General features: G+C 45.4%; 1 protein-coding gene and 1 long non-coding RNA gene across 4 annotated transcripts; one reads left to right on the top strand and one right to left on the bottom strand.

Moving 5' to 3' along the window:
* The first annotated feature begins 1,189 nt into the window (after positions 1 to 1,189).
* On the top strand, positions 1,190 to 4,578 carry LOC120670000. The gene is made up of 3 exons (XM_039949950.1): positions 1,190 to 1,548; positions 1,931 to 2,323; positions 4,161 to 4,578. Exons 2-3 carry the CDS (start codon positions 2,123 to 2,125, stop codon positions 4,377 to 4,379), a joined length of 420 nt encoding a protein of 139 aa, XP_039805884.1. The 5' UTR covers positions 1,190 to 1,548; positions 1,931 to 2,122; the 3' UTR covers positions 4,380 to 4,578.
* Positions 4,579 to 5,023: 445 nt separating this feature from the next.
* On the bottom strand, positions 5,024 to 12,695 carry LOC120670001. 3 transcript variants are annotated; one of them, XR_005672993.1, is made up of 2 exons: positions 8,041 to 12,695; positions 5,024 to 5,198 (listed from the first exon to the last, which is right to left on the bottom strand). It is a non-coding gene; the product is annotated as an uncharacterized LOC120670001 (long non-coding RNA). The 3 variants fall into 3 exon arrangements; XR_005672991.1 differs by having other exon boundaries at positions 5,024 to 7,951; positions 8,041 to 12,687; XR_005672992.1 differs by lacking the exon at positions 5,024 to 5,198 and adding an exon at positions 6,615 to 7,173.

Here is a 12,695-nt window from a genome sequence, read left to right as displayed (position 1 = left end):
CCAACCCTAGACCGGCAGTGCGCGACGGTGGACCCTTTCCGGCGGCCAGCCTGCGGCGAAAAAGGAACGAGCGAACGGCTTCGATCAGCCATGACTCGAGCCCAGGCCGCTGCGGCTCCGGCACTCCGCTTGACGGGAGGCGGCTCCGCAGGCCGGCTGGGCGCATAGGCGTCGGGCGCACGGTGCGTCGGCACCAAGCCACAAGCGCCACTTGCCTGCAGGGTGCTCGGCGACGGCACGGAGGCGCCATGCCCAAGCGCTAGGACCACACACGGCGCACAGCCTATTGCCCAGGGCCGCTAGGGTGGCCGGCGGCAGCACTGCAGGTCTTCTGCAGACCGTGGGCATTACCAAGGTGAGTAATTTTTCATGTTTTGTAAATAAATCCTTGCAATTGGTGAATAGTTGTGAATTTGTGATGAATTGATAGCAATGCAGCAAGCAAAATGTTTGTGATAAATTGATAGTAAATTTGTGTCAATTTTTTTGAGGGGAATGGTAGTGCACCACCACTAATTTTTGATGAGGTCTTTTTTGGAAAGAGCTGCTATGTTCTATGGAAGAGTAGCAATGGATTATGTGATATGACTATGAGTGTATACTTGAGGCTGTAAAAAAAAAAGACTTTCAAAATTTCGAATACTCATACTCCAAATCCTGGGCCCGCCCCTGTAACTGATGACTTGTGAAGGTTGAGTGATTCACTGCTATTCCTTCAATCTGTAACTATGGCATTATTATGTATCATTTACCCATGATTTATCTGTATTGTGTTGTAGTTTAAGGCTAAAAAAAGTTGTAATGGGTGTGCTTTAAGTGGCATGTGTTCATATTGCGAGATTAGTTGAAACCCAATGATGAACAATAGGATTAGGTAAGTGGACATGAATATGTTCATCAAAATCTAGTGACTGGCTATTCAACTCTGTCTTGGCAACCGGGGCGGGCCCAGCATGTAGCAAAGGTATTCAGTTGAATACTCATTATTTTTGGTAAAAAAAATTGTATATGTAGGTATTTCACAAGTATATATAGAAAAATAAAAAACCTAAAAAGCATAAATGGGCTCAAAAATATGAAACAGCCCACATATTTCCCTTCATCGGCTCCGCACCGAATAGCCCACGATCCCCCCGGGCCACAGCCCACCTCACACGCCTGTCTCCTTGGCCAGGCCCACCTGTCCCCTTGCCCAGCTCCCTACTGTCGGTCTCCCACCCAATCCCCAATTCCTAAGTGCCAATTCCATCCCAGCGGCAGCGGCGGCGCAGCGCACGCCGGCAGGAGTAGGGGCGCAGGGCGCGCACGCCGGAGGGGCAGAGCCGTGGAGATTGGAGGGGCCGCGCGCTCGCACCGCCGCGGGGCACAGCCGCCGAGTGGCGCAGGAGCAAACTCCTGCTCCCTGCTGCCCTGCTCGGCGGGCGGCAAGCCGACCAAGCGCAGCGCAGGCAAGCGGGCGCGGGCCGCGGGGCTGCGGGCGGCGGGCGGCCAGCCGAGCAGGCGTCCGGGTCCGGCAATCAGGGAGCAGCGCTGCGTATCGATTGCTAGGTATGTGGGTGATGGTTCTGTAGATGTAGAAAAGATTGTTGCAATGCTGCGTATCTATTTCATTTGTTGTTTTACAATTTTTCCTCTATTTATTTCATGTATTCTCACTTTGATATATTGATCATTTAGTACATCTATTATATATATGTTGAACCATTTTAAATTATGAATAATTTGTGTTATGGGTACTCCAATTATGCGCTACTAGTTTATGCTTTGAGCTATCAAAAAAATTTTTGTTACTACTACTTGAAATTTTGAATACCCACCTCTTAAATCCTGGGCCAGCCACTGTTGGCAACTAGATATTTTATCTACAGTTTTTTCTTTACATGTTATACTATTAACATTGGAACTTTGCATTGTCATTCCTTATATCCAGGTGAAGATTTATCCCAACCTACATTCAATTACAACCCAACGCGGATCAAAGTTGGTTGAACCGTCCCGACCCACTTCGACCGACAATCCAAACACTACCTAGAACAGTCGGCGAGAAGGGAAGGAACCTCCAGGCGGAGAGCCGTAGAGGAGCATCCGGTGGAAAGGTGGCAGCAGCGGCGACTGGTGAGAGATGTCGATCCTGTGGGAGAAGAGCGCTGGGTGGCGGTGGCTGGTGCGGCGGACGCGTGACTCGAAGCCCTTCTTCTTCACCTTCGCGGCATTGTGCGGCGTCGTCCCTGGTGTGATTGGCTATGGCGTGATGCAACTCACCAGCTCCCGCAATGAGCAGCTCGAGGCCCACCTCCGCTCCACCGCCCGACCCGAGACCACGGTGCGTCCTCGCGGTTCCCTCGCACACATCCCGCCCTAACCTATCGATGCTATTATTGATTATTACTGCTGGGAATTATGTTCTGTGATTTGAGATAACTAATTGGGGATCTAAGTGGATTGGTCGATCCAGTTTATGCGTTTAATCAGTTTTTCACTTCAAATTCAAGAATTCGAAAGCAGCCGCAGCATGTGTGTGCGATTGATGAAACTGAACTAGGGTTTCGGTCTTGTGTTTCTAAAAACGTTTTGATGGATAAATAGAGTAGCTAGCTTCTTTTTATGTTTTGTTTTCTCGCACAAATCAGGATTTGACGCCCACGTCGCAGAAGATACTAGGAACCCATGAAATTAGGATATCTGGACCAGATTGATCACATGATTATATCTAACTTGCTGGTTCTGGTTTCCAGACCAAGACCCTTAGCTGTGAGAAGTAAATTGCCAACTCTTAGTTGTATTGGTTGGAATGGTTGTATCCATTCCATTTACAGCTCATGACAATAATAGCTGTACCCACCAGCCAAAGCATGGGTGGTTATTAGTGGGAAACCAGCTGGCTTTGGTACTCCATGTTTTTGCTCTTGTTTTCATAATTGATGATGCTTACCCATGTTCAGTCAATATCTGTCAAAAGCACCATAAGCTTGCCTTATTTCTCCAGACTGTCTATAAATGCAATTCTTTGTTGCGGTATAACACACCTGTTACTGGCATCACAGTGCAACAGTTATGCAATTATAGTTAAACTATGAATAGAAAGGAACTGAAAGGCTTTGATGTTGTATAAATAGAAAGGGAACGGACTAGATAATGATGTTAGGAATAACAATCAAATGTTAATCGAAAGCTTTTATTGTTAGAAATCTAGGCGATATTCTTATCTGTTCTAGGATGATAAATGGTTATTTGATAGCTATGGGTGTTAGTAATTTTGGTAAAGGCAGTGTTATGCTCATATTGAAGTCATGCTGGTGCTCTGTAGTTAAAATACTTATTCGCAATAACCAGGTCTTCTATGAACAAAGGGCTAATAATACTGAAAACCCAATATATCAAGTGGCAAAACCACAAAGTCCAATTTATAATTTTTGTGTTGTTTCGGTAGTTAATTTTCTTCGTTTATATGTTATTTGAAACTTGCTTTTAGAACTATGGAAGCAGTCATTACCCTACTAGTGGCTGCTGGAGGAAGACACTGGTATTCTGCCGAGAGTAAATTAATACACCTACCACTATATTTTTGTTGAATGATTGTTTCTTCCGCTGCTGGTCATCCATCTGACAATTCATTCTGTTCTTATTTTTGTATATTGTCTCTGTTGTACTAATTCACCATCTAGTAATAGTTACTATTCTTGTTGTTTGCTAGTAATAGTGAATCGGTGGCTTATAGTTGCCTGTCCATGAATCAATCACTATAATACCATTTGAAAACTAGTTATTGAACACCTCCAGCTTGTACTCATCACTCATTGTCAAATGTTACGAAGTTGTCTGTACAATGACCTGACTGTGACAAACTATTTCTTGCCTTTCTTCATATGCTCTCTGCAGTACGAGCATATAATACATTTTACCTGGTGATGCCCATATAAGGCACTAGCAGAGATGTATTTGACAGTTGCCTTCTGGCTTCTCAGGGAGTGTTTATGGCAATACATTACTGCTTTACTACTTGCCAAAATCGTTCAAATTTACTAGCTTGATTGCTTGCTCCTTTCCTCCCTTTTTTTTTTGTTCCTGGTGTTATTGTGCGTGCAGTTTTTTTCCTCATGTTTTATTGCGCTTTTAGTTGTGATCCCATTTTTCACTGATAACGAACTCCTGGCAAGCAGATGATGGGGCAAGTGAATAGGGAGAGACTTGCAGAGTTTCTTGGTGAGCTGCAAAGGAAAGAGAACACGAATGACAGATACGTCGCCGCTCTGAAAGGGGAGACGCTGACCAGGAAACGCTACGAACGCATCCAGCCTGTGCCTGCCCCTGCCCAGACGCAAGCGAGCCAGGAGGCCACCAAGGCTGCCAGTGCCGAGGAGAAACCCAAGGCCAAGTGATTCGCAGTTAGGGTCACTAGAAATCATCGAATATAAACTAAGACTGGATGCATGTGTGATATGCCACATGGCGTGTAATAAATTCGTTTTATCTCGTGTGGACTTGAGAATAATTTGTAATGTGTGCTATTGCCTGGTGAACTTTGTTTAATGCTTTAAATTAAGACTTGATGCATGAGTCTGTTGAAATGATTTGCTATGGTGACTTGTTTTTTGGCTAGTTCTGCCTGGCAACCTCGGAGGTTCCGGGTTTGCAATCCAAAAATTCTGGATTTTGTCGGTCAGCCTGTTTTACCTGGTAAACATGGAGTTCCGGGTTCTAAACATGGAAGTTCCGGATGGTAGCTGACAGAACTGTCCTCTTTCTTTCTTTTGTCTTGCTGGGTTCTAAACTTGGAAGTTCCGGATCTTAGCGGACAGAATTGTCCTTTTTTTTTCTTGCCGTTGTGTGAGATATTTGTCACATGCATTATGTACTACTTGTTCACAAATTTGGTTTGCACTCTACGGATTTGAGATTTAAGGGGAGCTCCATGTTTTCTTGAAAATAGACACTAGTCCATAGTCCATAAAACGCGGTGCACATGGTGCTCCATGTACTGGTTCGCACCGCTTGACTCTCCCTGCCCCTCAGATCCATCGGAAAGTTAAAACCATTGCTGGAATTCCAGTTTCTGCGTCAGCAAATTAAACCACTGCCTGCCCCGGGGGTTAATACCTATTTTCAATTAGTTCAAAGTGGTAAGCAACAAGGTCCAGAGAGGTCTCAGGCTAACCTCTAGGAAAACTAGTCAAGACAATAACAAGCTCCACAGCCACCTGAGATGGGAAAAAAAAGTGAAATTAATGTGTCACGTAACTAATTTAGAAAAACAAATTTGAATTAAAACGGTATGTGATGCAATTATTACTTGACCTAAAGAACCGTTTACTTGCATAGCAACTACAAGAGACTCTCTATATCTTTTCTCATTGTTAGAATTAAAGATTTTGATGGAAAAATACCTTCTAACCGGTTATCCAAATGTGGCCATCCTTCATTCCACATTTCTTGCTAACCAAAGATAGATAACAAAAATGCTTTCTAGAGTGTACATAAGAAATATAGAAAAACTGCTGGAGAGTAAAAACATATAAAAAACAATTTTTATGTAGAAGGCTCTTCAACACAATAATTTAGAGGGTGAAATTTAAAAAGACTTTTGGAGATGCTTATGCAAATTTTGGATCTTAAGCGGTGTGGTGCGCTTCTCTGCCAAAATAAACTCAAACGTAAAGAACGTTTTATAGTTTATCTAAAAGAAAACCACTTGTCTCTTCCATCTAATTATCTAAGCTTCATCGAGAGGAAAAAAAAACAAAATTGAATGCAATCATCTGCAGGGCCTAGTTAGAATAGGACACCCCAACTAAGCCAAATTTTTTGGTCCTCGCATCCTAAACGGACCAAAGAGCAGATGAAAGTGAAGCGAGAAAATGGCCCAAAAGCTGGTAGGTGAACGCGTTGTATTCATTTCCTCTTAGGCCGAAAGTTAGACCCATTTTAATCTCAGGCCGTACTTTTCGGCCTATTTGCCTTATCGAATCTCCCAAAAGTCGAAATTTTCTGGTTCACCCTTTGAACAAATTAAAACGTTTCGCTGAAAAAAAAAAGGTTGATAAATTAGGGTTTGTGATCGAGGAAGTAACACTTGGCTTACTCCTCTCGCTTTCACCCTGTCAATTTGTTGTACAGGGAGGGCGGCAGTGATTTCATCTGTCAGATGACACCTCCAGGGGCTAAGGCCCAAAAGTGGGCAGCTAAAAGCAACGGCCCTTAATAATTCTATGAATCTTCTGCCGGGCCCCATTTCTAATCCTTATCCAAACGTCCAATCGAAGATGGCAGGCCGGCTTACCTTGAGCAAGAACGCACTTTGTGCAACTTTTTGGAAAGATGGAAGATCTCACGGCAAGAGCATTCCAACAGTACATCATTGAGTTGTAGGGAAAAAATGTTGCTTTTTTAAAGGATCGCCCATTTGCCCCCAGACTTTTGTGCAAATTCTGATGGAAGGAAGGCCGCACATACGAGCATGCGTGTTACTCAGCTTTCACAGGGATCATACGAGCGAGCATTCTAATCAGCAGCTGTCGAGCCGAAATGAGTCTCCTAACTCAGTGACGGTCGGATTATTGGTTTCAGCATTGAAACGATCGGACACATGATAAGCTAAGAAACTGTATGCCAAGTCATCAGTTCAACATCGTGTCGTTCCTTTATTAGTTGCACTGGAGTTAAGGAAAGAGGAGTTTTTAATGGACGGGTCCAGTGACCCTAGGTCCCCAGTGACCCGCTTCCGCAGCAGCTCAGCTAGCACAAGGAAAATCTTAGGCTAAGATCTCTCACCTCTCTTACGAACTCCGGCCGTGCCTAGCCCCACACGTCTCAGCCGGTCAATTGGCGGGATAAGCTCTCTAGACTGGAGCGGACGCGTTCGCAATTGACCTTCTGCCTTCATGTGGCAGCACCCCGACCGAGAGAGGAGGCTTGTCATTCATGGTTTGTTCTCGTGGCTGTCTGTTGACAAGGGCATTGGCCAGTGTTTCTAGAATGAGGGTTTGATTGTGGATTATTTGTGCCAGGTCCCCGAGGGGTGGAGTTGGTGGCAGTGGCATTTCTTGATTTTCTTCTCGGTTTCTGGCTCACTTCTTGTTCATTCTGAGGAGGGTTCTGTCCATTCGGCTGCACTCCCACATCAGCGACCGGAGGGTTCCGAATGCAGGAGGCCCTCATAACGCTTCGGAAAGCCATCTGTAAATTGGGTAGAGTTTTTGTGAGATTGGGATTAAGTGATGTTTAAGTTGTTTAAAACGTATTTTTGAAAAGGCAGAATCTACTTTCTGCCGATAAACACACAAGCAACAAGCACACAAACATAGCAAACAACAAGCACACACAACTTCATTACTGCAAGGGGTACAACACAGGGCAAGACTAAACACTTACTACATACGGGCGACAACGATCGTTGGGGTCAAAGGTAGCGTACGAGCCAATCGCTCCTCCCACGTGTGAAATAGTGTTTACTGATATCTTATAGTAAATACTATTTCACTTGCTCATCCTCAATGATGGGTGACATGAGAGGCCGGTAGTTTTGAGGCGAGGCGTGGGGGCAGAGGTGGGGTGTGAAGCGTGGACGGGATGTGACGCGCAGGCCAAAGGTAGCGGGGGAGTGGGGCGGGGAGCTGGTTGGCGGAGGAAGGGAAGAAGTGATAAGGTTGAAACAGAAAAGAGAAGAGATAAGGATGGATGGTAAATGATTACGGGTTCCATGGCTCACACTACAACACAATGCATCGCAGGTGTGTGGTTTCAGTGCTCGATCCTGATTAACTAATTTTTTAGCACCGGTTTCTCTTCGAGACTCGGAATTAGATAAGGATAAGCATAGTTGTTTTTTGAGAAAATGTGTATCCACATATCTGATATGTATCGTATCTGATACCCGTATCCATATCCGAGTAACATAGTTCATCGCATCCGTAGTGGTGGCAGCTGCGTCAAGGAGACCCTGGACTTTCCAGGGCTGAAAAGGAGCACGGAGGAGAATCAATTGGGAAATAGGTGCCATGCCAAAGGAAAAAAGAAAGATTTTCTTCATTAATGGGATCTTACCTGAAACTTGGGCATCGGCTGCGACGAGTTGGGCGTGGCATGCATCTCGTTCTCTACAGCCACTTGTCCTGCATGAGCAACTTCCCAACAGACCTCCGGACATTCGTCGACACCATGGGAAGGGCTTGCCGGTGCTAGAGAGGGGGATCGGCGTGGCATGCTGGAGGCTTCATCGTCGCTGCAGCAGACGAGAACATGATTAGATCTGTAGGGTGGAGAACAAAGTCCAAAGAGAGGCAGAACCCTTTAACCGTGGCGGCGACGAATAGTCGATGGCTGATCAAAAGGACCCTCGGCCGCGCGCTTACTTCCTGCCATTGTTAGGAGAGGATGGAGGCTAGGGTTTTTCTGAAACAAGGAAGGAAGCTAGAGCCAATGGAACTTGGTGCGCACCAATGGCTGTTATTTATGAGGACCCGAAAGTAAATTAAATCGACTGAAGGAAGGGGAAGCGTCTCGACCTGAGGGATAATTGAATAATCAAAGGTGAAAAGACGCAAGGTGAACCGTCGTGTTCCGAATATGAGGCCACCAAGGTGAAAAACTTGGGGCAAAAAAGAGTTTTTGCTTCTCCTGCACGGGACACGAGGATTCGACTGTGTGGAATCAGAGTCCACGCGGAGTAAAAAAGAAAACCAATTGGACTGAAAGAATTTCAGAGATAAATTTATATTTCAATTTGATGAATAGATAGCCGATGGAGAATGTGCCGACACAGGAATAACAAGGGAGAGAATTATATTGGGCTCTTGGGCCAGAATGGACGTCGCAGCCGGTGGAGCTCGAGGAAGGGGCCAATGAGATTGTGTTGGCAAGTTATCTTTTAGATTTTGTATCGTTTGAATTAGGCAGGTTTGTTTCGTGATAGACAAGTTGTAATCTGGACGTATCGACAACCAAGTCTGAGTTTACGCTATTTATAGCAGATCTCCGGTATCTACAAATTTTGATCAACCACATCCAAGTAAAACTTTTACATTTATTTCTTCTACTTTTCTCGCAGGCAATTTCACCATAGTTGCAGTAGTTTTTTTCTCTTTACAAGTTCTTCTGAGCAGGTACGTTCATCATTTGCTAGTAAGCTCCGAGTCGAATTGCGTAGATAGACTCATGTTGATGGCGCATCACTTCTTCCTCTATCCATAGCACTCAAGTTATCGAGCAAGGTAGATCCGTCTGGCGGGATTTGACTTGTTCACCAATTTATCGATAAAAGTTATCCATCTGTTAGGTTAATTAATTCATTAATCTAGCTTATTATTGCTTTTATCATCAGTTATCGGTATTTGCTTAGGTCTAACTAGCTTAATCCGTTTAATCTAGTTTGCTTTATGTTTTTACCACAAGTTATTGAAATCTCCTTAGATCGTGCTAGGTTAATCCATTTAATTCGGTTTGTTTTAAGCTTTTCTCATAATTATTCCAGTTTGGATCTATCTCGATCAGAAGTTTCTTGTGATCTGATCACGCAGGCTGGTTGGATCTGGATCTGAGTGTGTCGGCGAGCTACGTTGCTTTAAGCGTAGTTTGCCCATCCCCGACTGGCTTAACGATAGCCGATTGCTGGCGTCATCAATATCGGCTGGCTAGCTTATAGCCTCAGAATTTAACATTTATTCTTCTTGTCAATTGCAGGTCAAATTGATTGGCACGGCATTCGAGCGCCTATTGGGTTCGGTACTCCGAAGTGAAGCAAATATCCCCGGCTTTAATGTACATGGAGTGTGAGAATCCATCCAGTGAGATTTTCACGTCAATTCAAGATTATTTACTCAGACAAAATGGGAAAAAATCCTCAGACAAGTTGGTACCAAATTTACCACATTAAAAAAAGAACCAGCAACCTCTTCAGGAATGCCGTCTCTCAAAGCATAATGGCGCGCCATAACTCCAGCAAGTGAAGTACTCCCTCCGTCCCAAAAAGACCATAGTTGTGTGACCGGGTGAAGAAACCAAGGTAGGTGTGAAATTACATAAATGCCCTTAAAAAGGCCATCATGATGTGTACGCTAATGCAGTGAACATACTCATGCATGTCATCCATCATGATGTGTACGCTAATGCAGTGAACATAACCTTTACAGACGAAGAATTGGAGGACTCCGATGTTGAACATGCTCATCATGGAAATGAAAGTAATACACATCCGTATAGAAATTTGACAAACAATGAATGGCAACAAATCTATGCAGCATTGCTTCATCAAAGTGACCAGGGAAGATTAAAAAGGAAAAGCACAGCAATAGTTGCTGAAATGTTCCATGTTAATAGGCCTCAAGTGCAACGCATTTGGCAGCGAGCAAAGCAATGCCGTTCGCAAGGGCAGCCAGTGGATGTTAGATCATGGAAGTCCAAGAAGTGTGGCCGCAAAAAGATGCAAGTAGACCTATCTGAGGTTCTTAATGTTCCCTTGCATAGGAGAAGCACTATTCGATCTCTAGCAAAGGCCATTGGTGTGAAAAGGAGCACTCTACATAGGCGGTTCAAGGAAGGGCTACTAAGACGTCACTCTAGCACGCTGAAGCCTTTGTTGAGGGAAGAAAACAAAAAAGCGAGGCTGCGATGGTGTGTTTCCATGTTAGATCACCAAACATTGCCGAACGAACCAAAGTTCATTGAAATGTATAACATCATCCACATGGACGAGAAGTGGTTCAACATCACATCAAAATATAAGAAGTACTATATGCTTCCAGAAGAGGATGACCCACACAGGGTAGTGCAAAATAAGAATTCGGTTGCTAAAGTTATGTTATTGTCTGCAGTTGCAAGACCTATATATGACGATGAAGGTAATTGCATTTTTGATGGGAAGCTAGGAGTCTGGCCATTTGTTAGAAAGGTACATTTTACAATTAGTTTAGTTTCAACATCAGTTTGTGGTACAAATTTGTGATCCTTACTTGGTTTTATTTACTCTAGGAACAAGCAAAAAGAAGAAGCCACAACAGAGGAAGGGGGACCCAAATCACTAAGCCGATTAAGGTGGATCGAAGTACTATGAGGTCTTACATGATTGGTAAAGTTCTAAAAGCTATTGTTGAACGATGGCCACGAGAATATGCTGGAAAAACCATTTGGATTCAGCAAGATAATGCTCCTTCACATCTCCCGGTAGACGATGAAGAATTTGCTGCTGCTGTAGCACAAACAGGGCTTGACATACGACTCGTCAACCAGCCAGCCAATTCTCCTGATTTGAATGTCCTAGACCTGGGATTCTTTACGTCTCTTCAATCCTTAACCAATGAACGGATCTCTAGGAACTTAGATGAGCTTATTGAGAATGTACAGAAGGAGTTTGATAACTATGGTCCAGCAGCTTTGAACAGGGTGTTTCTAACACTACAAGGGTGTATGATTGAAGTGATGAAAGATGGTGGAGGAAACAGATACAAGATTCCTCACATCAACAAAGATAGGCTAGATGCACTAGACATGCTACCTAAAAGTCTTAGTTGTGATCGCCAGCTATATGAGGATGTCATCGCATCATTAGGACTACTGTAATATAATGTCATCGCATTTTGTAACTACTGTAATATATGGTGTGTGGCTGCTACGTTATGTGGTGGTGGTGGTATAATTTCAAAAACTTCTCTGTCCCAACCCGCATTTCATATGACACAACTAACAGTTCATTGTCACAACTAGTACCTAATAATCTAGACAGCAGTTCACCATCCCACAACAAAAGCATGCATCGTAAGCACTATCACTGCACACATAATACATCAACATATGAACTAGGGACGGAAGAATATAGGGACCAAAACCTTGCACATGCTGACAAAGACCCCATGGTAGATGGGATCAATATTAGCGAGCACCTTCTTCAGACATGCAGCCACCTCCGGGGCCAGATCCATCTCGGAAGCCTCATCTGCGTCCACCACCGGAGGCCCCTCCACGGACAGAACCTGGCCACCAGGTCCGTCGGCCGGCACCACCCCCACGCCATCCGCCTCGACCTCCATGTCAGAGTCTTCATCCTCAGAGTCGACCACATACGCGATGCCTTCGGTGTTGACGCGCAGGCGACCCCGTCCTATAAGGCGCTCGCCCGCACAGATCGACGGTGTTCCTCCCGGCCGGCCGCGACTCGCGGCTCCTCCCACCTTCAGGCCGGCGACTCGCAGCTCCTCCCGGCCGGCCGCCGTTACTCCCCGAGCCGGCCGCTGCCGCTGCCCTGCGCTTGCTGTCCAGGGCCGGCCGCCGCCGCTTCTGCCCGCCCGTAGCCGGTTCCTCGCGCCCGCCGCCGCGGCTCCCGCGGGCCACGCACGGGTCGCGGAAATCCCGCTGCTCCTGTCGCCGCCGCGCCCATGGTCTCGTGCGTAGGTCGCTCACCAAGGAGAGCAGGGGGAGAGAGAGGGGGGAGGATTGAGGGAGAGGGGAGAGGGGCAGCAGGGAGCGAGAGGGATTCCTGGAGGGGATCGAGTGGGATTGGGGAAGAGGAGACCAGGAGAACTCGTGAAGGGAGGGGGATGGAGTTGGATTGGGGAAAACGAAACAGACCAATATAGCTTGTGGATCGGTGGAAGGGAGAGCTCGTGTGGATATAGCAGGAGGGGGGAGATGACGTGAGAGATTTTTTCTGTGGTCATTTTTTTTGAGCCGTGGTCTGCTTCGAGAAATTTTTGTGACAGCGAATAAAT

This window comes from Panicum virgatum, chromosome 4N (genome assembly GCF_016808335.1).
Source record: "Panicum virgatum strain AP13 chromosome 4N, P.virgatum_v5, whole genome shotgun sequence".
Classification (NCBI taxonomy): Eukaryota; Viridiplantae; Streptophyta; class Magnoliopsida; order Poales; family Poaceae; genus Panicum; species Panicum virgatum.
The sequence above is the reverse complement of the archived record's forward strand: the minus strand, read 5'-3'. Positions and strand labels throughout refer to the sequence as shown.